General features: G+C 38.9%; 1 protein-coding gene across 2 annotated transcripts in view; it reads left to right on the plus strand.

Moving 5' to 3' along the window:
- Positions 1–24866, plus strand: part of LOC149312079 (cyclin-dependent kinase 17) — a 108800-nt gene that overhangs the window by 30702 nt on the left and 53232 nt on the right. For both annotated transcript variants that reach the window (XM_089523920.1, XM_089523922.1), the window contains exons 2-3: positions 10069–10217; positions 24292–24456. In XM_089523920.1, the coding sequence (XP_089380046.1) occupies positions 10100–10217; positions 24292–24456 (283 nt within the window). In that variant the 5' untranslated portion in view covers positions 10069–10099. The remainder of the gene's footprint in view (positions 1–10068; positions 10218–24291; positions 24457–24866) is intronic.

The raw sequence follows: 24866 nt of genomic DNA on the forward strand, positions 1-24866 counted from the left end.
AAAATATTAACCATTGCATCAATATTTATGGTGAGTCCAAAACTTCCAGAAATCATCCTGAATCAACCACAATGACTTCCAATATGTTTCTGCGTTTTATTGCTAAGTCCTAAGAGTATTGGTGTCAGGATAGCTCTAACACATTTACACTCATCCCTCCACATTTGCAGCTTTGACTTTTGCAGATTTGATTGTTCACAGGTTTTATTTATATGGTATCTCTAGGAATATCTAGGTCTTCCACACAACTCTATGGTCAACTCTAACTAAAAGTTGCACTGAAAGACATACAGATTCCTAGAGAGAACACTCCACTAGGCATTTGTAGCCCCTCCAGCATAATTTTTTGGTCAATGTCTGGCAGATGTTGACCACAGAGTTGCACTGGAGGACCTAGAGAGGTGTTTTCTCAGGTAAAAACATAGTGTTTTTGTTATTTGCAGTTTTTTTTCCCACATTTACAGGGGTCCTGTGCCCCTAACCCCAGTGAATGTGGAGGGATGAGTGTATTGTTACTTGCTGACAAATGCCCTCAAGTGAACTTCAGCTTATGATCCTTTGAATAAGATACCTCCAAGACACACTGTTATTGCGAACTCAGGGTCGTTGCTTCCTTGGTTGAGTCAGTATACCTATAATGCAAGCTTTATCTTTTCCTATTGCTTTCAGCTTTGCCAATCTTTTAATAATCTTTTCTAATGAGTCATGCCTCATGATATCTCCAAAGTATGGTAGCCATCATGATCCAGTGATCTGAGTGTTTGATTAGGAATCTGGGAGACCAAGTAGTGAATTTCCACACTGTGGAAGCCCACTGAGTAACCTTAGGTAGGTCACACTCTCTCATCCTCAGAGGAAGACAGTGGCAAAAACCTTCTGAACAAATTTGACCAAGAAACTCATATAATTGGTTTGTATTAGAGCTGCTGTAAGTCAGAAATGACTTGAAGGCACACAACAACAGTGAAAGCTTTAGCTGAGTCATTTTGGCTTCTAGGGGGAATTCAGGTTTGATATGCTCCAGCACCCACATATGGGTCATTTTGACATGCTGTCCATAGAACTTTCCTAACCTTATCTTGTAGTACTATCTCTTGTTTCATTATGGATAGTCTCATAGGGTTTCTATGGTGTCATTCAGGAGTGGCTTACCATTGCTTTCTTCTGGACAGTGCTAACTTCCTTACAGTTAGCTAAAATGTCACTGCAGTTGTCTAAGATTTGCTGCCAATGTCATAACCACATACACACACACACTACTGCTGATGCCCAGTAGATATTTGGCATATTTAGTCTGGCTCCTCAGCAAAACCTGTCTGATGTGAGGGAAGGGCAGAATCCCTTCACCATGGAAAAATATGCCATGGTGGGTCTGAACCACTACCCACTCCCATATGAAGCTGCCCAGAATGTGAGATCTTCAGTGGGAAGGTTCAGTTGAGGTTTTTCATTGTGGTATATTCCACCATCCTGAAAAATTGGATTAGTTTGTTCATCAGAAAGGAATTTTTGTGTAGCAGCACCTGAAACTCCTTTTCAGTCCAACTTAAGTGCATCCAGTCCTTATTGAGTTTATGAAAGACAGTAAAAAGTGTTTTCTTTTGTCAGAATTGGGTTTTAAAATTCTTTGTGGTCTGTTTTATTGACATTTTGTTTCTGTTCTGTTTTCATGTTGTGTTTTTTGTTGTCCATTGTTTTGTTGGCTCTGGTGAACAGAACAGTTATTTATAAATACAAAATATAATCAAAACAAGTATAAGTGAACATTGTGCAGAATCTCTGAGAGATAGAATTATAATTTTTAAATCAGTTTGATTGTATTTAAAGAAAATCAGAATTTACATTATTGTGAGAGCAAAAAGGAAGCCAGTTTTTAAAAACAGCAAAAAGACATACGTGTTATAAAAACACAGTCTTAAGTGTTTTCATTGATTAACTGTTTGGGTTATTTCAAATAAGGTCTCTTGAAACTTACTTTCCTTCAAGGTGGTCTTCATGATGCCATCTTTGAAAATGGATGAACAAATCAAAGACAAAAAAGCAAGCAATTATTCCATGCTTAACAGAAACAAAGCAAAAGAAAAACCACTACTAGAAGTGTTAGATTCTGCATACATATTGCAGGAGGAGAAACACTCTGATGGTTTTTTTTGGAACCACCTTTTATAGATACTGTATAAGTAGTCTCATTGGGGAAGGGATGCTCAAACTGAGGGGTTTTTTTTTGCCATGTGTCAAGTGAGAGATAAATTCCAACTAATCATATTGAACTAGTCAGATTAGTTAACCACCTTAAGAAAAAAAGAATATTCACCCCTACAGCTGGATATGGTACATGCCTAGCAGTGGTAAGGGAGGGAGGGAGGGAGAGAGTTTCTTGGAAAGATATCAAGTGGTGGTTAAATGATATGGGCATTTCTTCCCACAAAATTGCAGTACACCATATTGAACTCTAGAGCAGTGCTACTCAAAGTGGTGGTCCATTGACTCGTGTCAATCCATGTGCCATTGGATGCAGCAATTTTCTAGAAAGAAAGAAACATTTATAGCCAGTGGGCACAAATATGATACTGGTCCCTAGCAAATTAGGGAAACAAATGCCAGTGCTGTCAGCCACATCAGGTGCCTGAGAATCCCTGTGCAGTTGCTGTATAATTGCATTTTTAAGGCCAGGTGCTCTGTAACTGAGCAGTGAACTAAAGGGCAGATGGTCATGTTTACCTCTCCCTTCTCAGAAAAAATGAGAGGATCTCAGTGGGAAATTTGAATTCAGCACAAATGTACACCACATTGAATATTGTGAGGTCCTAATTTCACTCCTCTTTCTAGAATACCTCAAACTTTTAAGGATTCTCCCTGAATGCAGGTTTTCCATAACCTAGGTTTTTCAAGTTGTATCTTCCCACTCCCATCAGCCAGTATGTCCAGTGGTCAAGGGGTTGTTGTTGATAATTTATAAGACAACCCACTTTGAGGAAATCTAGCTCAAATGCACTCGGAAGGGTGATGAATCAGAACTGCAGAAAGTGCTGTTCCTCTTCTAATTAACCCCTCCTCCTCCACCACCACCACTGTTCATTTCACTTCAACGCTATCAGAATGTTTAAAAATGTATAATATCAGCATCATAATGGGAAAACTAGGGTAAGAAAATATGCAAAAGTTGTAGGGAATTCTATGTTAATTTCCTCTTTTTCACATTTCCCCTCACCTCTGTACCCTCCCCCCCTTCATTCCAGCGGATACCTTCCTCATTCTGTGCCTGGTGGACATCAGTGGGGCACATTCAGGCCACATAAGATTAGCTGATGAAATAGGTATCTTGTCTGTGGGTTGGTGGCTGGTTGCATAGAACAACAAAACTTGATTTTTTTATTAGTAGAGGTAGAGTGATAATGAAGTTCATTTTTGTCTCTGGTCAGTTTTTTCATACAGGTTGAGCATCTCGTATCTGAAAATCCAAAATGCTCTAAAATCCAAAACTTTCTTCATGGGTGGCTGAGATAGTGACATTTTTGCTTTCTGGTGATTCAGTGTACATAAACTTTGTTTCATGTATATAATTATTTAAAATGACCTCCGGGCTATGTATATGAAACATAAATAAATGTCTTGTTTTGACATGTGTCCCATCACCAAAATACCTTTTTGTGTATATGCAAGTATTTCCACCCCCATCCCAAAAAACTGAAATCTAAACCACTTCCGGTCTCAAGCATTTCTCATAGGGGAGTCCCAATCTGAATTGGGAACAGGTGCAGTTAGTCCTCTGTACCCATTAATTTCTTTTTCACGGATTCAACCATCCACGACTTTAAAATGTTTTTAAAAATATATCTTGGAACTGATTTTTGCCATTTTTATATAATATTTTTATATATTTTAATATACCATTTTACTACACAATGGAACTTCAGCATCTACAGATTTTAGTATCCACAGTGTGTGTGTCCTGGAACCAAACCTCAGTGGATACTAAGGGCTCACTGTACGTTGCTTCAGTACAAGGGCAGAACAGTTCATTAGGATACACAAGTGGGGCTCTGTGCAGTGGGGTTTCTTTGCCCCCTCTGCCCCCTCCCGCAAGCTGCTCCAGAGGATCAGGGAACCCTTCACATGGGTGGGAATGTCTCCCACTTATGTAAGAGTGCCTCTGGATTCAAGTTTTTCTCCTTAGGGATTTGGAACTGTGTCACAGTAGTTTGTCATAAACCTCATTAGACAGTCTGGCAAAGCATGGCTCACCAGCGATCTGCTGAAAGGCATCTGTTAGCTAGAAGAACTACTGCAGTCTCTTCAAACTGTGACATCATCAGAGAGCTGTGCCTGCTTTCACTGGCCATTTGTTTTCCAGTGTTCTCTTGCTGACTCTGACCATTTCTGGCATGTTATACAGATGTTAGCTGGCTTGATATCACTAAGTACAGGTTCTTCTTCCTTTGCTGTTACCATGAATGGACACACAAACACCGCTAATTTTATTATTCTTTTAGGTCTTGATATATTTGTGATCTGATTTGTTATTGATACGTGGGAAGTCTGAGATGTATTGGGCTCTTCATAATGTTTAGATTGGTGTAAGTGAAAGCAATTAAGTTAAATTTGAAGAGTTACTCATTCAAACTGGTGAAATGATAATAAAGGCCATGTTTTTATTACACAGTCCTTGATCTAGGGGACAGACCTCTGTCTGGCAACATAAACTTTCCTGATGGATAGTAATTAGTCAACCCTTGACATTCATTGGGGTTAGGGCCACAAGACCCCCCACGAAAGTCAAAATTCAGGAATAAAGCCAGGGGTGCAAGAGCAGTACATGTGTGTGTTCCCCCATCTCCCTTCTGAACCCTCAAACAGCTCCAGCAAGCTCTCTGAGGCGCTGGAATGGCAGGGGACCATGCATTCTTCCCTTCCAAGGCTCCAGGGAGCTCTCTGAAGCCTTGGGATGGCAGCAAGGAGGGCGCATTTGCTTTCTCCCAACCCCTTCCCAAGGCAAGAGAGCTGTCTTTCCCCAGGCAGCTCTCTGTCCTGGAAGGGGGGGGTATTTTTCCCCAAACCGCTTCCCAAAGCAGAGAGCTGCTTGGGGAAAGAGGCAGCTCTCCACCCTAAAAAGGGGTGGCATTGGTGCACACACCCTTCTCGGCTAAAACCTGAGATGGATGAGGAGGAGGGGTTCATGCGCAGCAGCCTTGACCTTGTGAATAATCGAAACTGCAAGTGTCAAAGCTGCAAATAGTTTGTTTCATATGCACTTTTCTTTAATTTGAAAGCTGCACATGGTGTTAATGAGATGTGGCCTGATAAAATGTGATCTCTTCTTTAGTAAGGAAGGCAAAGTAGGATTTTGGAGCCTTTGGCTCCCCTGATGTTTTGGTCTACAACTCCCATAATCCTTTACCACTGGCTGTGCTTGGTAGGGCTGCTGGATGTTGTTGCATAAAATCTGGCATGTCAGTGCCCCCCCCCCCCCCCACATCTGTTTTAACAATCTATACTGTCTCTTTCTGTTCAAAGAAATTTATTTACTATTCTGAAAATCAAAAATTTCAAACCATATTAGCAAAGACAGGGAGGTCATGAATGTTTCCAGGTGTTTGCTTAAGAGTAAAATGAAACACAAGAGATTCTTGTTTGTCGTTTTTAAACTTCCAAATTGTATTAGTACATTCATCATTTCCTGTTATTAGCAGCTCTTGTGTAAAATAACACTTCATCAGATATTAGCTGTTCCTTGGTAAAAGTTGCTATTTAATCCTCTGATGAATTGTGCCAAGAATCATTTGGTTCTCTTGTTAATTGTTGGCAGTTTTGCAAGAAAAAGAAATGAAAGCCATGCAGAAGAATGCAAACACTTTTCTGTAAAAGTACACTGACTTGCATAACCCAGACCAATTATTAATGCATTATTATTTAGAGCTCACAGAAATACTGCAGGATTTATTTGCGAAGGGTGCTTTTGGTTTCTTAGATTTTTTTAATCTGGAAGTTGGCTGAATTATGGATATTGTTGGAAGAGATGACCAGTTGCATTGTGGGTTTAGCATCATAAGCATTGCTGCCAAATCAGCTTGAACTAATGCTAGCTTCATGAAAAGGAGACAGGGCTTTCAGAGTGAGCTTAGAGCCTGGGAAGTTTTTTATTTGTTTTCCCTGAATATACCACTCAGCCAGTAGCAATAGTTTGGTTTGACTACAATACCATTAGTGTGCAGAAATGAAGTTAAATTTGACTAGAAATCGTTTGCATCTTTTATATTTCCTAAAAAGAAAATGAGAGATATTTATTGTCAGGTTTATGGTGGGGAATAGTTCTTAAACATGATTTTGTTTTTTTATTTTGTGTTAAATGTAGTAATCTTATATCTATTTATACCTGAAAACAGCATGGCTTACTTTGGAGTAAGCTTGTATAGATTTGCATTGCAAATTTCTAATCTTGAAAATGTAAATATGCATTTAAAACATATTGCAATTGACTAAGTTGTTAAATGCTGTTGTTAATTTCAGAGTGAAGACAAGACATATGACAAAACATATGCACCAAATTCTGGTTTTTATATGATTTGTATCGATAAGACTGAATAAAGTACCTTTCCCCACCCCAAAGTGGCAATACATTATTTTTACTAGTCTGTATTCACAATCCCTGCAGAAGAGAGTTTTAATCTGTAGGTAGTGTTAAAATTGCCCTGGTATTAGCGGTTAGAGGAAAGGAAAGGCAGATAATCTTTGAACAAATCTTGCCAAGAAACCCCCATGATAGTGTCGCCTTAGGTTCACCATAAGTCAGAAACAACCTAAAGGCACACAACAACAACAACAACAACAACAACAACAACAACAACAACAACAGGTTATTTGGACCAAACACACATTTGCAGGTCACACTAAACTGTGATTTCTTTGAGTCATGGCTTTTGGCTTTAGCCTGGAATTGTCCAGCAGATGACAAAACAAACTACAGTTTGTTTTTCACATTTCTGGTCTATTTTCTCTCTTGTCACCTTCTGTCTCAGGGTGATCAGCTGAGGAATCAAGTCAAGAATAAGCCATGATTTCAAGTTCATCTATAACAGGGTGGGCAGATCTGGAGAGCTAGGGGCCAATGCAGCCCTCTAGGAGACTTTGGAAGGCTTCACTGCTCCCATCAAAATTAAATTAAATTATAAAATTCAAAAATTGCCCCCAAATGCCTCTAGGATGTATGACCCCCCCCCCAGTCTGCACTTTTCCTGTCCCTGATCTACAACAAGAAGAGAGTTTAATCAAGTGTAGTTTTGTAATCCAACAGCAAAGTTTGGTTTCTAGATCTAGTTTTCATCTGATTATCTAATCATATTGCTTTTTCAAAGGGATAGTTTCTCATTCTGTATAAACTAATACATATCTAGCATAAAGTATTCAGCTCATGAACTGCTCATCAGAAATACAACACACTGGAAATTATAGTTTAAAAATAGAAGACCTTGTCACCTAAAGCTGACAAAACATTTGGCAGAGGTATGAGAAGCACCACAAAGGAGTAAAACTGTGTCTCTTCCTCAGTATAAGAATTAGGCCAAAGGCTGACAGAATTCCGGTCTATAATTGTAAGGATTCTGATGGGCCAGAATGCAGTTAACTTGTAAATCTCTTCACTCCATACAGCACTTTTTTTGTGTGAATCTGTTACCCAACAGAGAATGGAAGAGAATAGAGTATCCTCTAGTACCATTTTACATTTGCTTTAAATTGCTCTTCCTTTACATTACTGAGAAATATGGTTTTATTGATTTTTATTCCACCACTATGTCTATGCAAAAGTACTTAGTTGCCACAAATGACTTTGTGTGTGTGTGTGTCTTGTGCTTTTTAAACCATGAGAACCAGACAGATTACATTTTATTAATTAAAAAAACAGATTCCCGAATTCATTTTTATTATTGATCATGATCAGCTTTGACTTCATATTTCAAGCAGCCTGATGTACTATCCAATTTTAAGCAAACTGATGTAAGTTTATTTTTGAAAAGTTGACTAGATCCTGTTGGATAGGGAAAAACCCTCAGGCAATCTTCCTTTTAATATTTTATTTGTTTATTCATTTACCTGTTACTTGGAAGCATAGCTATCAAAATGGAGATATAAAGTAAATTTGCACTACAAGTTGAGTTCATTTTGAAAGAGCAAGAGGGATTTGGATCCCAGCTAACCTCTGTCCTGAGTCCTCTATACACAGAAAGATCAGCATTAAGAAAAATTAAATTTGTAGATTGCCGTTCCTATAATTCCTCAGTTCCCACAATTCCTCAGTCAACATGACCATTGTTTATGCTGATAAGGGGATTATGGGCATTGTTATAAAAATTATTCCTTTGCTCTTTGACAAGGACAGGAGTAGGACTTGCTATATCTCATCCATTTGATATAATCGAATTGCTCAGTCAAACTGCTGGCATTTTGACATTTGGCTGGAGGTAGGGCAGACAGTACCCAGGATGAGTAAGCAGGACTGTATAAGAAGGACTCAATTGGAAAATCACTGATTCTTTATTCTGATTGTATGTTGAAAGTTGCTCTAATCCAAAGCATCTCCAGCTTGTAAATTGTTTTCCTTCTGCAGTTAATTCAGCCCTCATACCTGTTGTTGTTGTTGTTGTTGTTATGTGCCTTCAATTATTTTCTGCCTTATGGTGAGTCTAAGATGAACCTTTTGAAAGAAAGTCATGGGATTTTCTTGGCAAATTTCTTCAGAGGAAGTTTGCCATTGTCATCCTCTGAGGCTGAGTTAGTGTGACTTGCCCAAGGTTACCTAGTGGGTTTCATGGCTTATTGGGGATTTGAACCCTGGTTTCCAGAGTCGTAGTCTGACACTCAAACCAGTACACTACACTGGCTCTCTCCTTATATCTGTATGATTGTATTTATGAATTCATCCCTTCCCTTCGTCAGCATTTCTCCCACACATTTCCCACTCCCCCAAAACGTGGTGGTCTTGATTGTACCAAACATACCTTAAACTCCACTTCCATCTCTCCCCCTAAAAATCATTTAAGTTTTGTCTTTTTACTATATTATCCACATATCATGTTGAAACAGCAGGCAGGTGTAGAGCAGAGATGGAGAACCTGTGGGCCAGCATCTCCTTCTGCTTATATTTCCAACCAGTGACCAAAGATATGTAAAGCTTAGGAAGCTGTTGCATGGAGCAGAGCTCTTCTGTTTTGCAATCTGGGAAACTTACACTGGGGTTCATTCCTGTGAAGGCTAGACTAGATCAGTAGTTCTCAAACTTTAGTCCTCCTGGGGCTTTTGACTTCAGTTCCCAGAACCTTGACAATTGGCCAAGCTTCCTGAGCCTTCTGGGAATTGAAGTCCAAAACATCTGGAGCAGTGCTTTGCCAGTTGGTAGTCCATGATCTGGTGCCAGTGTGAGACAAATTTCCAGAAAAGAAAGAAACAGTTGTAGTCATAAATAAGGTGCTGGTCCCAGGCACAGGCGTGGGAAAACCTTGCCGGTCCCTCACATCCGATAGCTTAATAAAAACTGATCTAGAGAACTAAAGTTGAGAACTACTGGACTGGACTGCACTCAATGTCTGACTGGATTTGATCTCTGTGTTGTATCCTTGGAAGCTCTTGCATCAGGATTTACCCCTGAACAGACATGTATAGTGTTGAACTTTGCTTTGTATGCTTGGTAGCAAAGTGTATTGATGAGTAAAAATTACACCTGGCTTCACCCATTGCTGGAATACAGCATCAGAGATCCTTCCCAAATTAGAATGCAGCCCCTATGCTGATTTTAAAGCCCAGTTAGAAAGCGGTGATACAGTAAGTACTGTATAGTTTGTTTTGTTGGGGCATTTTATTTAGTTAAAAGTTACACACTGCATGCCAAGTTAGGTCAAAAAACTTTGTAGCAGTATTGAAATGGATACAAATGATTGTTTCTGCAAGCACCAAATATTTTGTTTAAAAAAAGACCTAAGTAAGCAGTGACATAAGTAAACAAGTTTCCCCCAAATATTTCAAGTGCTTTCCTTTAAATCTTAAGTGTTTAAAACAACAACTTTCTAATTTTAACAGGCTTCCTTAAGCCAGACGTATTGCTGATAGAATGAAAAAGTTCAAGCGGAGATTTTCTCTAACATTGCGTGGGAGCCAGACTATTGATGAGTCACTTTCAGAACTGGCCGAACAAATGACAATTGAAGAAAACAGCAGCAAAGATAACGGTAAATCTAAACCCTTTGTATATGTTTCTGTTGATAAAACAATATTGTTAAAGTTTGGAATAATGAGTCTTTATCTGTTTTGGGGAGTCTATATCTGCATTTGGGAATAATATGTCTATATCTTGTTCTTCAATTGTATTGGTATATCATAGAACTGAAGTGAATGCTTTCCAAATGCAGTGATATTCAGGCTACAAATTCTGTATCATTAATACACTGAGCTGCAGAAATGTGAGTTCTGTATTTGTGTATTTTTGCACCAGTAGTTAAATAAAGGGTGAAGGATATCTGGCCCTTTTAGGAGATTGTAGCTCCTAAAATCTCTAGCTAGCAGTGAGAGTGGTGAGAAATCATGGAGGTTGTAATTCACCAAAGTCTGAACAAAGCTTCTCTTTCTCTTTAAATAAAATTTCTCTAAAATGAATTTGACTTATTTTCTAACGAACATAGTATAAAATTTAATTTTAGACATATAAACTATATTAATAGAATATTTTATGTAATTATATCTCTTTTTTTGGTCAATTTCATTGGTTTACAAAAATTTGTCAATATTTCATCCCCTTAACTTTGCCCATGTTGCCTTTGTGCATTGGGCCAACCAAAAAAATGGCTACGGAGATTGCCCGTCCCTGATTTTTACTGAAAAATATCCCATTCTTCTAGTATGGCTAACAGCAGTTGAAAGCAATACATTCAATGTACCGTAATTACACTTTATCCCAGCGGTGTGAACTGTGCAGTCAGCAGGGTGAATATGGTGGTGGTGGTGGGGCTCATGACAGCCTTTGGGACCCCCATTGACCTTCAAAAGCCACCAGATTCCCTAAAAAAAAAAACCCAGCCAAAAATAACCTTTTTACCCAGCCCCTCCCTTCTTCTCCTAAATGTGATAAAATGTGTTTAAAAGGGATGACCCCTGGAACCTCCACACCCAAGGCCCTAAAACAATCAGGAGTGACACAGCTTCAGCTTGCCTGAACTGGCAGACATGATGCTTAATATTACTTTCCAGTGGTAGCCTCAAGCAATGTCCACCATTCCTGATTTACCTAGTCATGGGGATGAGAAGAGAAATTCATTGATGGGATATGGGCCCCGTCCCACCTAGCTCTATTCTGGATGCAGAGACAAGAGGCAGGACAAGTAAAGCAATAACACCTGGCAGATGGCAGGGATAGAGAGAGAGAGAGAGCACTTACACTAATATGTGTATACGTATATGTCTGGGGCAGAATATTCTTCTTTCTTCACATATAACATTTCCTTCTACAAGCAAGTCAGTATGAATATTAACTCATTTGATTCATTATGCAGCCAAATTCTGGTCCCCATGTGTGTGCCTGCCTTACCATGTAACAGGCAATAAGGAAATTGAGCTCTCATGTTTATTGCCCCATAAAGAAAAAGCATTTATCAAGTCACAGCTAGAACTGTCACCCTATGCCTTTAAGAAGAGAATCTTGCTGCTCACATTTCCTTTTTAAGTGACTGTATGTATGTAGGATGTAGGAGCTAGAAGCCTTGTGGGAAGAAGAAACAAATCACAGCAGAAGGGAAGAGAACGTTCTGTGAGTGTGGAAGAGTGTGTAGGAAGGAGAAAGGGAAAGAGGGAGATTGCAAAGTATTGCAAACGAACAGTCATGCATGAGACATAATGGCAGCATAATCATGGTATTAGTCAAGTAGAAAGTCCAGAGCATTTTGCTGTGACACATGAGATTCTGCATCAGTTGTCCTGTAGACTTGGTTGGGCTTTGAATTTCTGCTTTTTTTTTTTTAATCATACAGTATTTACACTTTTGGGGAGTCCAAGTTGCATGATGAAGCTTGTAAGACTGAATGTCTAAATTCTCTGATAAAGGGACGGACAGAGATGTGTTTTGTAAATGTTCTTATTCTTTAGTTAGGATCATAATGATATTTTATAGTTCATTATTTACATAGCACTCCTAATTGCTTGAAGGACTTCAGAAAATAGTTCCTTATAATGTATGGATAATTCTGTCTTATTTCTGCATTACAAGTCAGAATGAATTCCAAGAAAATATGTGTTTACATTTGCCAAATGAAATTATGAGGTTTATTTTTATAATTAATAATTATAATTATTAGATTTATATCCATATTTTATTTGTTGTTATTATTATTATTATTATTATTATTATTATTATTATGCCCTTTATAACAAGATCTCAGGGTGGCATGCAAGTAAAATAGTTTAAGCAGATTAAAGCAAATTAAAACAGTATTTTAAGTGCAAAAATATATTAAAGAATTGAACAAGTTAAAAACAGGTTTAAAAGGTGAAAACAGTTCTAAAACAACGTGCAAAGACATTCTGGATTAAATCTCCATTCATTTTGGAGTAAGCTGCACAGGCATTGGTAAATAGCCATGTCTTTACTTGTTTGGCAAAATGCAACCAGGGTTAACACCAGAGCAGGGCATCACTGGGAAGAGCGATGCAGAGAGTTCAGGCTGCACCAGATAATGCCACTGCACTCCAAATGTCTGCTTTGGGGCAGAAATGGGCTGTAGCGTTCACTCACATGCCTTTAAAACCCTGGAGCTCAGCAGAAGAGAAGGTGTGAATGGGGTGAGGCTCAGTGAGCAGGCCTCAGGTTTCAATTTTTTAAAAAATATATTTTTAAATTTTCTTTTAAAACATCATATCTTATCAAATATTCAGTTTAACCACATGAAACTATGTAAATATAAATACATATGGGCAGTGCATATGATATTGTAATTTAAAGGTAAAATTTTTATTTTGCTAGTAGTTTATGTTAACAACTATTGCCATTACATTCAATGATTTATGAGAATTACCGTTTGCAAATAATATTAGTACAAAAACATTTCTAAAGATTCTTTAGGATGTGGTATGGGAGGAGGTCGGGGTGGTGGTGACAAAATGAGGTACTGCACCAAGTGACAGATAGAACTCTAGTGATGCCACTGCATCAAAGACACATCCGTATTAGTCTGAAATATCAGTATGCACAGAGATCTTGTAGCATCTTTGAGACTGAGTGAAAGAAGCTGTAGCATAAGCTTTCTTCAACTTCATCCACTTCCTCAGATGTAATCTCAATAGTGCTACAAGATCTCTTTGCACAGTTGACACCAGGCAGGCTTCCAAGGTTTGGGCATTCTACACTTTGGGTGCCACAGCCTTGACATAGTATATTGACCACCTGGCAGCACACAATAGAGGGCACATATAGGGAGACAGTTATCATGATCTCCAGCCATTTAGGACTTTAAATGTCATCCCAAGCAGCTTGGACTGAGACCAGAAAAGTATTGGCAACCAGTTATATAGTTTTATATAGTTTATATATAGTCTATATAATGTTTTGATTAGCAGTGTAGCTGCTGTGTTTTGCACTAACTACTGTTTTATTTTCCTCTTCATGGGCAGCCCCACATAGATAGCATTCTAATTGGGAAGTTACCAGTGCATTAACTACTGCAGCTAAGTTATTTCTGTCCAAGAAAGGTCATAGCTAGTGGACCAGTTAAAGCTGATCCCATGCTTCCCAAGCCATGGAGTCTACCTTTGGCCTTAGTGATAATGATGAATCCAGGAATATTCCCAAGCTGGATCCTCTGAGGGAGAAGGCACATAGCTTGGGAGTATTCCTGGATCTTTTATCATCACTGAAGGCCAAAGATAGATAGGCTGTTTACCCAGTTCCTGCACCAGTCTGCAGAGTTTCTGTCTTAGCATGTTAACTTTGTTTATTTGCCTGCATCCAGCCCATTATAGCTTCCATGCACTGGTCCAGCACCTGCACAATGCCAGCTGACTGAGATTGCAAAGAAATGTCGAACTCAAGCCTCCTTATGACCTCACCTAGGGCTTATTCACACTACACAATTGGAGTGCTATTATTCCACTTTAGCTGCCATGATTCTATCCTATGGAATCCTGGGGTTTATAGTTTGTTAAGGCACTGGAATCCTCTGGTTGAGAATTCTAAATTCCCCTCCTCGGATTTCATAGGACAGAATGATGGCTGTTAAAATTGTATAATAGCACTATGTAATTCTGCAGCATGAATTGGCCCCCAGTGATACAGTATTATATAGCATGGAGGGTATTAGCTATGGGGCTGAACAGGAATCCCTTAGTACCACTGTCTGGAACCAGCTCTAAATAACCGTAATTCAGTGCCTCCTATTGCTATCCCACAGAGCCAGTCCAGTATGGTACCATGATCAGTGGTATAAAAGGTTGCTGAAAGATCCAGGTAAATCAACAAGGTAACACTCTTCTTGTCTTTCCCTTGGAGTAGGTTTTCAGTCAAAGCAATTAAAACTATTTCAGTGCCATACCGTGTCCTGAAACCAGACCAAATAGGTCTGGATAATCTGCTTCCTCTAAGAATATTTGAAGCTGCCCAAGCACCACACAAACTCCCTTCCCAGAAAGGAAAGATTAGCAATAGGACAGTAGTTTTCAGTGAGAGCCAGTGTGGTGTAGTGGTTTGAGTCTTCAACTAGGATTTGGAGGATTCAAATCCCCATTTGGAGCCCACTCCAGGCAAGTCACACTCACTCACTCTGCTTGAGAGGAAGACAATAGCAATGCCCACCCCCAACAAATATTTTGGAGAAAACTCTGTGATAGGGTTGCCATAAGTTGAAAATGACTTAAGAGGGACACAGCAAGTAATTTTCACATACTTCTGGATCTAGTGGTATTCTCTTCAGGAGAGAATGCACTATATCACTTCTCCTTAACAGAGTGAGTTGTTTACCACCACTGGGATCCAGCTACTCAATCCCACTCACCCAGGTCATAACATCCATGATGGCCAAAGATCAAGTTTACACATTAATTTGCTGAAATGGAAATTACTAGGTCCCATCATTTGGAGCAGTTACCTCCCTCTCACCAGTTATTTGATTAATTTTCTTTGGTTTTCCATGATGGCTCCCAACTTAGATGTGAAGATGGGAGATTCTGCTTCCAGCTGCCACAGGGTGGCTGTTTATGCTACCCAGGGTTGGTTACTAAAGTAGGAATTGGTTCTTACGATTTGTATCCTTCATTCAAAATGGGCAGTGGTTCTTAATTCTAATGTATCTGTGTTTTAGATTGTTATTGTTAATTTTTGTTAAGTGGACTTGGATTTCTGACACCCTCCAAGAGGTACCTGTAGGTCACCCTGTCCTCAGCTTCTCTGCTAAGGTCTTGCAGACTGAGTCTGTCCATCTAATGTCTAATTAACAAATTGTAAATCACTCTGATAGCCTTTTGGCTGAAGAGCAGGGTATTATCATCATCATCATCATCATCATCATCTGTAATGGGGTCTTCCTTTTTCCTCCACTACTACTTTTTACTTTACCAAGCATTTAGTGTCTTTTCTAGTAAATAATGTCTCCTCATGATATGACAAAGTAGTACAACATTCTCAGTTTAGTTATCTTGGCTTCTAGAGAGAGCTCATACTTGATTTGCTCTAGGATCCATTTATTTGGTTGTTGTTTTTTAAGAAGTCCACAGTATCCATAGAACTCTTCCAACACCACATTTCAGAGATGATTTTCTTCCTATCAACTTTCCTCACTGTCCAGCTATGAGAACAGAGACTGGCTGGGTGCAGAATAACATCATAAAATGGAATCTATTTGTCAGAAGCTGCATTCACACTGCAGAAACAATCCAGTCTGACACCACTTTAACTCGTTACAGTTGCCCCTCCTAACTCGCGGATCTCAGATCCACGATCTTGAAAATCTGCGGAGGGGCGACCTCCGCTATTTTTAATGGGGTGCGCCCCACACACAGGCGCGCATACAGGCATGCGGCCCATTCAAGTCTATGGTTCTTGAATATGCATGAGCCTCTGTTTTCGCGGGGGGATCGGAACGGATCTCCCACGAAAATGGAAGGCCATCTGTACTATGGAAGTTTTGGAAATTTAGTTTGTTGTGGTGCCAGAGCTCTCTGATGGTGAAATGTCTGATCATAAGGTTTTCATGATAACAGACATTCAAAGGGGATTTACCATGCCTCCTTCTGCACAGTACTAACAAGTGTTAGCTATTGGTGCCACTTCAATTATCCGAGAGATCCTCCACTAGTGTAAGCCCCACCATTGCTACTGTCCGGTAGCTGTTTGAAACATTTAATCTGGCTCCTCAACAAAAGCGTTTTTGACATGGAAAGGGCCCATACAGACAAGCTAAAATAAAGCTGCTTCGGGTCACTTTGGAGGTATGCTGTTTAAATGCTGCATGCATCCTAAGAGGCTAGAAGCCGCACCAAAGCCATGCTCCAGTCCTAAGGACTAGAGTGTAGCTTTGGCGCAGCTTCTGGCCTCTTAAAATGTGTGTATCATTTAAACACCATACTTCCAAAGTGACCTGAAGCAGCTTTATCTTGGCCTGTCTGTTCAGCAGCACTGCTGACATTAGCATAGAATAGCTCTTGCCTCACAAGAGCTTGCAATCACCATCACAGAAAAGTAATGCCATGTCGACACTTACTTACTTCTCAGAAATTCTAGAACAAAATACAAAAGTCAACATTAAAATGTCCTAAGTAATTTTTATATGTCAAAGCAATCTGTCTAAACATATTCTTGATTTGGGCTGGTGTCATGGTGTTCACATTTGATGCCCCATTAGAAATGCAGAAGAGCCAGGGCAGTATTGTCTTACTTTTCTAGGGCAGAAATCCACCTGCAGTTCACTAGCAATTCTGTATTGCTCTATAGTTCAGATTGACTCTGTACTTAGCAAAGGGAAATGTAATTAAGGCTGACATCTGGAAGCAGCTTTTAAAGTAATAACTTTTTTCCAAAAGTTACGCAAAGAACAGATTTGTTTGATTTTTTTTAAGGAAGAATGCAGATAGAATAGCTTTTAGGTTGGGAAAATAGAATATCTTCTTCTTCTTCTTCTGCTTCTTCTCAAAATAAGACCCAGGTGTATTTTTCTTCAAAGCTAACTGTGGTTACCTTGTGATACCATCATAGTATATGTGTTGTACTGTGTTTGATCTTGATTTGAACATGCGGCCTGGTGGTTAAGAAAAACATGACCATGCAGCATTACTGAACATGTCATGGCAGCTGTGCAGACACCTGGGGACACTTTTTAATTAGACCCTCAGTTATTATGCTGTCTTCAACAAGGCAGTGCTCTGCCTATTCACACTATGGATGCACATCAGAGGCATCTTGGCAGTAGAAATGTGTATCAGTACTAAAATACAGTCTTTCTACATGTATATCCAGCATTTATTTAGTCATTTAATTTTTATTATCCTACTCTATAGCCAAATATCTAATGTTGTTGGAGAGGTAGCAAAGTAACATCAGACAATTTAAAACTACCTGAAAAATTGCAAAGCATTTAAGACAATGTTTATACTATATACAACAACAAAAATTCATCACTAATCAAACTTTAACTGCTGAGTTCCAGAAAAGCTTTGGTAAAGAGCCAGATTTATCTTGACATCCAGAGAAGGGACAACACTAACCCCACTCAGGCATCCAGAGGAAGGGATGGCACCTAGAGGAAAACTGAAAATAGCAGTTATCACACTGGTAGAACCAATAAACCAGTGACAAAGGAAAAAGCTTTCTCATCTGTGGCACCCAGGCTGGTGAAACCTTTTTCCTTTTTCACTGTTTCATTGGTTCTACCAGTGTGATACAGAAGAGCCCTTCTGTGTATACTTAACAGGAATATATATTATAAATTTTAAAAATATTCTTGTGATTTTTCTAATGGCACCATGCAGGAGCCCCTTTGCTATTTTCAGTTTTCCTTGATAGCTGCTTGTGGTAGATTTTGCAGTATTATCTTCATCATGGTAAAGCAGCAGCATAAGGTTTATGGTTGTCTTTTTCCTTGGAAAGTGATTTATTTGTTACACACATGCAAACAATGATACTTATTTCATACAACTAAAGTAAGGAGCTGAATATATCAGTAGAGTCCCTTGACTGCAAAAGGGTTTATTTCAACATCTTGTATGAAATGCTTCCTGATCTTGTTCCTAAGCAACCGCTCTGTGCTGCATTGAGTGAGAACATTTCTGTTCCTCTGGAATCTGTTGTTTCTACTGCTTCTATCATCTCTCTGTTATGAGGAAAGTGGGAGCAGTGTTACCTGACTGGTCTGTCTTTCTACAAACTGTTCTTGCTGTCTATTTTAAGACTCTCATGGGTCATCCTGAATCGATGTCTCCTAGAATATTTTCCCTCTGATCTGAACAGATTCAATTGTGGGTAGACACCAGCTTCATTTAAAGGACCAGAATATCCTGTTGTGGTGAGCAGCTGCCAGGAAAAAGCTCCTTAGAGCTTCTTGACGTACAGAAATAAAGCTACTGACCGTTTACTTTGATGGCTAGAATCCAGAAAATGTAAAATTTAATCATCTGGAGTTCTTTGTGGCTTCTGTGGGAAAGCAATAAAGTGATTTCATTGTAAGAAACAGCTTACTAAATATGAACCAGTGAATTAAATCATTTAAAAATTGGTTCAGTTCTGAGAGTTTGGGATATTGTATAGTTGAGTTTCATTTTAAAATACTACAGCTGGCCAAGGCATGGTTTTGAAGGTGCATGATGTAGCAGCTGTAATTTAATGAAGGTAACCTGCTCAGAGATTGATCAAGTTCTGTATAGGAGACCAGCTTCATGGGAACTTTGTATGGATTCTGTGTTGGAAAAAAGTAGGATATACAAATAATACAAGTAACAAATAAGCAAAATCACCATCATCACCACCACCACCACCATCATCCTGTATCATTTCATACGTATTCATTTAATACAGCTGGCCCTCTGTAACCAAAGATTCTGCATCCATGAATTCAGCCATCCATGGCTTGAAAATATATTTTTTAAAATTCCAAAAAACAAACAATTTTAGCATTTTGTATATGGGACAACATTTTTCTATGTCTTAATATATAATGGGACTTGAGCAGCCATGGATTTTGTTATATTACGGGGACCTGCAACAAAACCACAGCAGATACCAAGGCCCCACTGTATATCAGTTTTGAATGGCAACATTAACAAGGTGTTTACTTGTCCTTCTGTTGGGTTAATTGGGACACTTGAACAAGTTATTAAAAGAAGCTTATATACAAGGCTTTTATCATACAGTTGTCATGCCTCAATTTTGGAACTTTACAGGGAGGTGGGGGGGACCAGATGATGTCATCTTCCATTTGTCACCTTCCCGTGTTTGCCTACTGCTTCTTGCACCTTTTCTCTTACCACAAAAAAGTCCATTGCAGTGGAAAAGACAGAATAACTGCACAATATTTTTTGACTGGTAACACTAGGAGCTGTCATCTGGATTGGTAAAGGGTACATCAGCTTCAGATCTGTAGCTTGTAAATAGAATTGGTTACTGGTACATGTAGAGGAAAAGGAAACTCATCTTTGCCTGACTGCATTCTCAATATTACTCTGACTTGCAATGTTTGACACTTGAATTCCATGTCTACTTTTCTTTCCTCCATGTAACTTTTTGTTTCTTGCCCTTTGTTGAAGACATATATGGAACAGAGTTACAAAAAGGATGAAGTAGTTTTGAGATTCTCTTTTTTCATGGCTTTTTGTTACAAACTCCCCAGTGCTAATGAATGTTTTCAGTCCTCTAAATTAGCATCCTTTGAAATGATACTATCCAGATCTGTTTGACTACAGCTCCCATCATACCCAGCCAGCAAAGCTAGTGATCCTGTTGGTTCAGTATAATGAGAGTTGTAGTCCAGTACCACTGGATAGCACCATATTGGGAAAACAACTACAACAACATGTGCCTTCAAGTCACTTATTGACTTATGGTAACCTCATAAATTTCATAGGGTTTTATTAGGCAGGAAAACTGACAGATGGCTTTGCCAGTTCCTTCTTCTGATATATAATCTACAGCAACTGGAATCGGTTGCTGGTCTCCCATCCAAGTACTAACTAGGGTTGACCCTGCTTAGTTTCCAAGGTCTGACAGGATCTGGTGCCTTTAGGATAAAATGGTGTAAATAAGAACATAAGAAATGCTGATTCAGACTGAAAGGCTATCTAATCAAGTATCCTGTTCACACTCACAGTGGTTGCCCATGGGAAAGCTAAAAACAGGATAGAAGGGCAACTGTAACCTCCATCTTACATTCCCCAGCAATTGGTATCAAGAGACATACTGCCTCTGATGCTGCAGGAGATAAGTAGCCAATGAGACAGGCAGCTTTTTATGGCCCTCCGTAAATTCATCTAACTCCTTTTCAAAGCTTTCCTATGAATTATCTTTTTAGTTGAACTATTTCGCATTGTATACATCCATAAATGCTATTCTGCTGTAGATCTGATGGGGAAATGTTTTTTTAAAAATGTATTAGCAAATGAGGTAATTTCCTGTCAGTTTTCTAAAATGTATAAATCTAGATCTTTGCAAACACTTGATGGAAATCTTAACTCTTCATAGATGCCTCACAAACAAAGCCGAAAGACTCTATTGACAGCAGTATTCCCAAAACTAAAGACTTGTAAACCCCCAGAAATTCAGTGCAGAAATAAGCTCAGATTTCCAAACTAATGATCTGGTAACTATTTTCTGTCCAAAGAAATCTGTCAGAACTTCACGTTAGGTTGAAATTTTGATAATGAGCAGTTTGCTAATTTTGGTCATGAGTAGGAGATATGAATAATTACTATATTTTATCTATAAAACCACAGAGGTTAACAATAACTGAATTTTGCCCATGAGTAGAAGATATTAATACCTGCAATTATTACCATTTTAATACATAATACCACAGAAACTAACACTACTGTAATCTGTTGTAACTGTACAATAGGTGTTCTCCCTATTTATGTTGCACATTTCTTGATATAGTAGGGAAAGTGTGGAGGGTTTCTAATTGACTGATATGCTATTAATGCGTGCCAAGCATTCAGGATTCACTCTGCCCAAGTATAGAAGATGTGGAATTCCTGACAAGGCATTTCATTGCTTGCTTGAGAGAAGGGAAGGGAAACAGCTGAACATTACTATTTAATGAACCCAGATGGATTGTGGTTGAGCAATAGGATGTGTGTCTTTATTTATTTTTTTAATGCTGTTAACTAACATCAGTCTGGCTGTCGGAAGCTTTTCACTGTCGTCTGTAAGTGGTTGATCACTACTGTTACTTTATCATGTTTCACCATGTGTTATGATGTTGCCAAATAGAGACAACTCAAAATATACTGTTAACATTAACTGTTTGCTTTCTGAAACTGTAGTTAGGCAAGTGGAGTGTTTTGATGCTTCTGGAAGCATTCTGTATACCTTTCTTTCATAAATACGTTATAGCTGTGAGGGCTTGGGAGAAATCAAAGGAAGGTGATGGTGAGGAGGAAAACTTACTGTCTTCCTTCAGTGCCTGTGGCTGAGCCATACTTCCATGTTAGTTGCTTTTCACCATTTCCTTGGTCCCATTCTCTTCTTTCCCCTTTGTTCTTTTCATCCTCTTGCTTTCCCAGCTTGGCTCTCTTTCACTTCATAATCAGTATTCATTGTTTGCTGGAATCCTCCCCTATTGGCACGTCTGTAATTCACAGGACTGAATCTTTTGGTAACTGGAAATTAGACTTTTAAGCTTAGCAGTTTCCTTGAAGCGTGAGGCTAGCATACTTGACTTGGCTTTGTATGCATCTTTGTTGATGCTTAAGGTATTCTGCAAAAGAAGCCAGTGGTAAAGTCTGCCCCCACCCCAGCAATCTATGTTCTGGGGAGAGATATATATTAATAAGATAGTACCATTAAAAGTTGCACCAATATCAGGATACTAGCAGCATTGGATTTTTGCTCTGATAGTGCTGGTCAAGTTAGTAAATCCAAGCTTTTATAATATGCATCATCCAGTCTTATAACTTGTGTTAGGTGATTCATATGACCCTATCAGAAGAGAAATTAGCCTATCTAGAAAAATATTTCACTTTCCTAGGTAACTTAATATTTTTAAGGCATGAGAGCCTGGGATCAGGGGTTATACATTTAAAAAAAATAGTGATGATAAAGGACTTTTCAGTGCATTACAATATTCCACATAGGAATAATCACCATGTAGGAAAAGGGTTTGTGCAGTGGAAGTTTGTGTGTGTGTGTGTTGCTGAAGGTATACAGATTAAAGCATAAAGATTTGTCCTTGCATGGGGAAAATGTAGCTTGTGAAGTAGAACATTTATTGTGAGTGAGAAAGAAAGTGCTTTTGCATTCATTGAGAAATTTTAGTTGATTATCTTAATTATAGGCTTTCAGTTATAGATCCATTGCTCACATAAGTGCATACACTTGGAAGTGTCAGTCCTATGCACTTTTTGGGGGAGTCTTCCTATTTGCTACTGAGCACAGTAGAACCTTACTTTCAAAGATTTGTGTGATTAGGCTATGACATTTTTCAAGCTATAAAAGAAATTATGCACCGAACAGTGAAGGTTTACTTCTGAACAATCTGTTTCGTGCATACTTTTTTAGTCTTAATTACAGGTTCTTGAGTAGATTCTCCGTATTACTTAGCAGGGCAGGTTCTTTGATGTCTGAATATCTGTAAATCTATTTATGTAATTCAATATCATCTGAAATGTTTTAGATTTCATACTATTTGATGTCTTCTGTATATTGTGATTTTTAAGGTACTTGACGATAGATTTATTAACAGGAGCCTTATGATGGTGTACCCCAGCCTGAAGTCCTCAAGATGTGTTCAGCTACATTGCCCTTCATCTTCAACCAGTGAGGATGATAGATATACTAGGTTGTAGGGAGTTGTATGCCAGTACATCTGGAAGGTAAAGGACAAGGGAAGATTCCTGTGCTTTTACAGAGAATAGTCTCCCAAGGTGTATGAGCTTCCTCAGATGGTCCAGGAGGCAAGGTTCTCAAATATCACAGATCAAAGCACAGCAACTTGCTCCATTTTCCAACCCTCTCGCTTAACAGTGAAAAGTAGAAGGCAGGGCTATATGTATTCTATTCTCAAATTGTTAAAACTTGTGTTCCCTGCCAATTTGTATTTTTGCGTCACATTGTGTCATACACAGGATGGTGGTGTCTATACTATGAAAATCTGAGTTCTACAGCTAGGAAATGTGCAGTTTGAGTAGCTCTTGCATAGTTTTCCCTTTTCCATATTTTTCCATACTACTGTTTCCCGTAGCAGCTTTGCATTAGCAAGAAGTGTTTCTTGTAAAAGGTAGGACACCCTTTTTTCATCTATTTTACCCTTCTGCTCCATATTCAGTAGTGTTCCAGAAGGTCTCACAACTCATTTCTGTTCGTTCACAGGCTGAAAGACTCTGTGTTTCATTCAGCCTTGTTATTTGTTTGTTTGTTTGTTTATTTAATACATACATACATATTTAATATGTACGTAGGGCTGAAGGGCGGGGTATAAATACATAAATAAATAAATACCTCACATTTCTCCCAGGATGGGAACCATAGTGATTTTCCAGGAATCAATCAGAGGTGTTCACTTGTACACAAATATCCATATGAATTACCTGGCCCATTTCTTGTAGCACTTTCAGCCATCTAAGGATGGCTCCCAGTGCTGTGAATCAAAAGGCATTACACAGCTATCCCATCTTTCCTTCCTTAAGCTGATTTTCTTTGATGAGAAAAAGATGGAACAAGCAGTGATGAAACACAAGAGGCTTGTAAATGGAAGATGGTCCTTTCAAGTTTTCATTTCTGTAACATCATCTGGACCTTGATTAATTATATGAACAAAGCAGAATATCTGTATGGTAATAGGTTGCTCAGTGGTTGCTGCATTGCTATTATAATGTTCTGGTTTCCAATTGTGAGAGAGTGGCAGGATTATCTGGCTGAGCCTCAGTGAGTATGGGGACACAAGGGTGATATATCTTGTTTATTTACATTTGTTCTGTGTAACATTTGTCACTGTTGATGATCTACTTCTGGGTTTCAAATGCTGTGGACCTGCAAGTAAACTGTTTGGTAATTCTGTTTTCCTCTCTTGGCATGTTCCTGGATTTCCTGCTTTGGGGAACAAATCAATTGGTGTGGACAAATTTTAGAGCCTATCGTGAAGAATGGCAGACCTCCGACATCTCATAGTATGCACTCGTTCCTTCACCAGTACACAGGATCCTTCAAAAAGCCTCCACTACGAAGACCCCACAGTGTTATTGGTGGCAGCCTTGGCTCTTTCATGGCAATGCCGAGGAATGGGAGCAGACTAGGTAATGAGAATTTATGTATTTATTAATTATATTTATGCCTTTCCTCCAGTAATCTCAAGATTCTCCCTCTCCCCTTCCCCTCACAGAAGCCTGTAAGGTAGGTCAGACTAAGAGAGTGATTGGTCAACCAATCAGTTACATGTCCCTGTGAAGTAAAGAATGTGGATCTCCCAAGTTCCTGTCCATCTCTTTATAACCTGCACCACATTTATGCATCAAGTGAATACATTCTTTTGCCTCTTTCTTTCATCCTAGAGTAACATTCATGCAGTAGTACTTGCAGCAGGGCCATAGAAGCAAAAGAGGTTAACATTTAATACTTTTAAATCTGTCTTATCTGTCCTTGGAAGGAAATAACTATAACAAGACAGTGGAGTATGTCTTCGTTGTACATCAAGAGTTATGTAGAA

Source organism: Sceloporus occidentalis, unplaced genomic scaffold (genome assembly GCF_023333645.1).
Source record: "Sceloporus occidentalis isolate IW3139 unplaced genomic scaffold, rSceOcc1.0.p SCAF_5, whole genome shotgun sequence".
Taxonomy (NCBI): domain Eukaryota; kingdom Metazoa; phylum Chordata; class Lepidosauria; order Squamata; family Phrynosomatidae; genus Sceloporus; species Sceloporus occidentalis.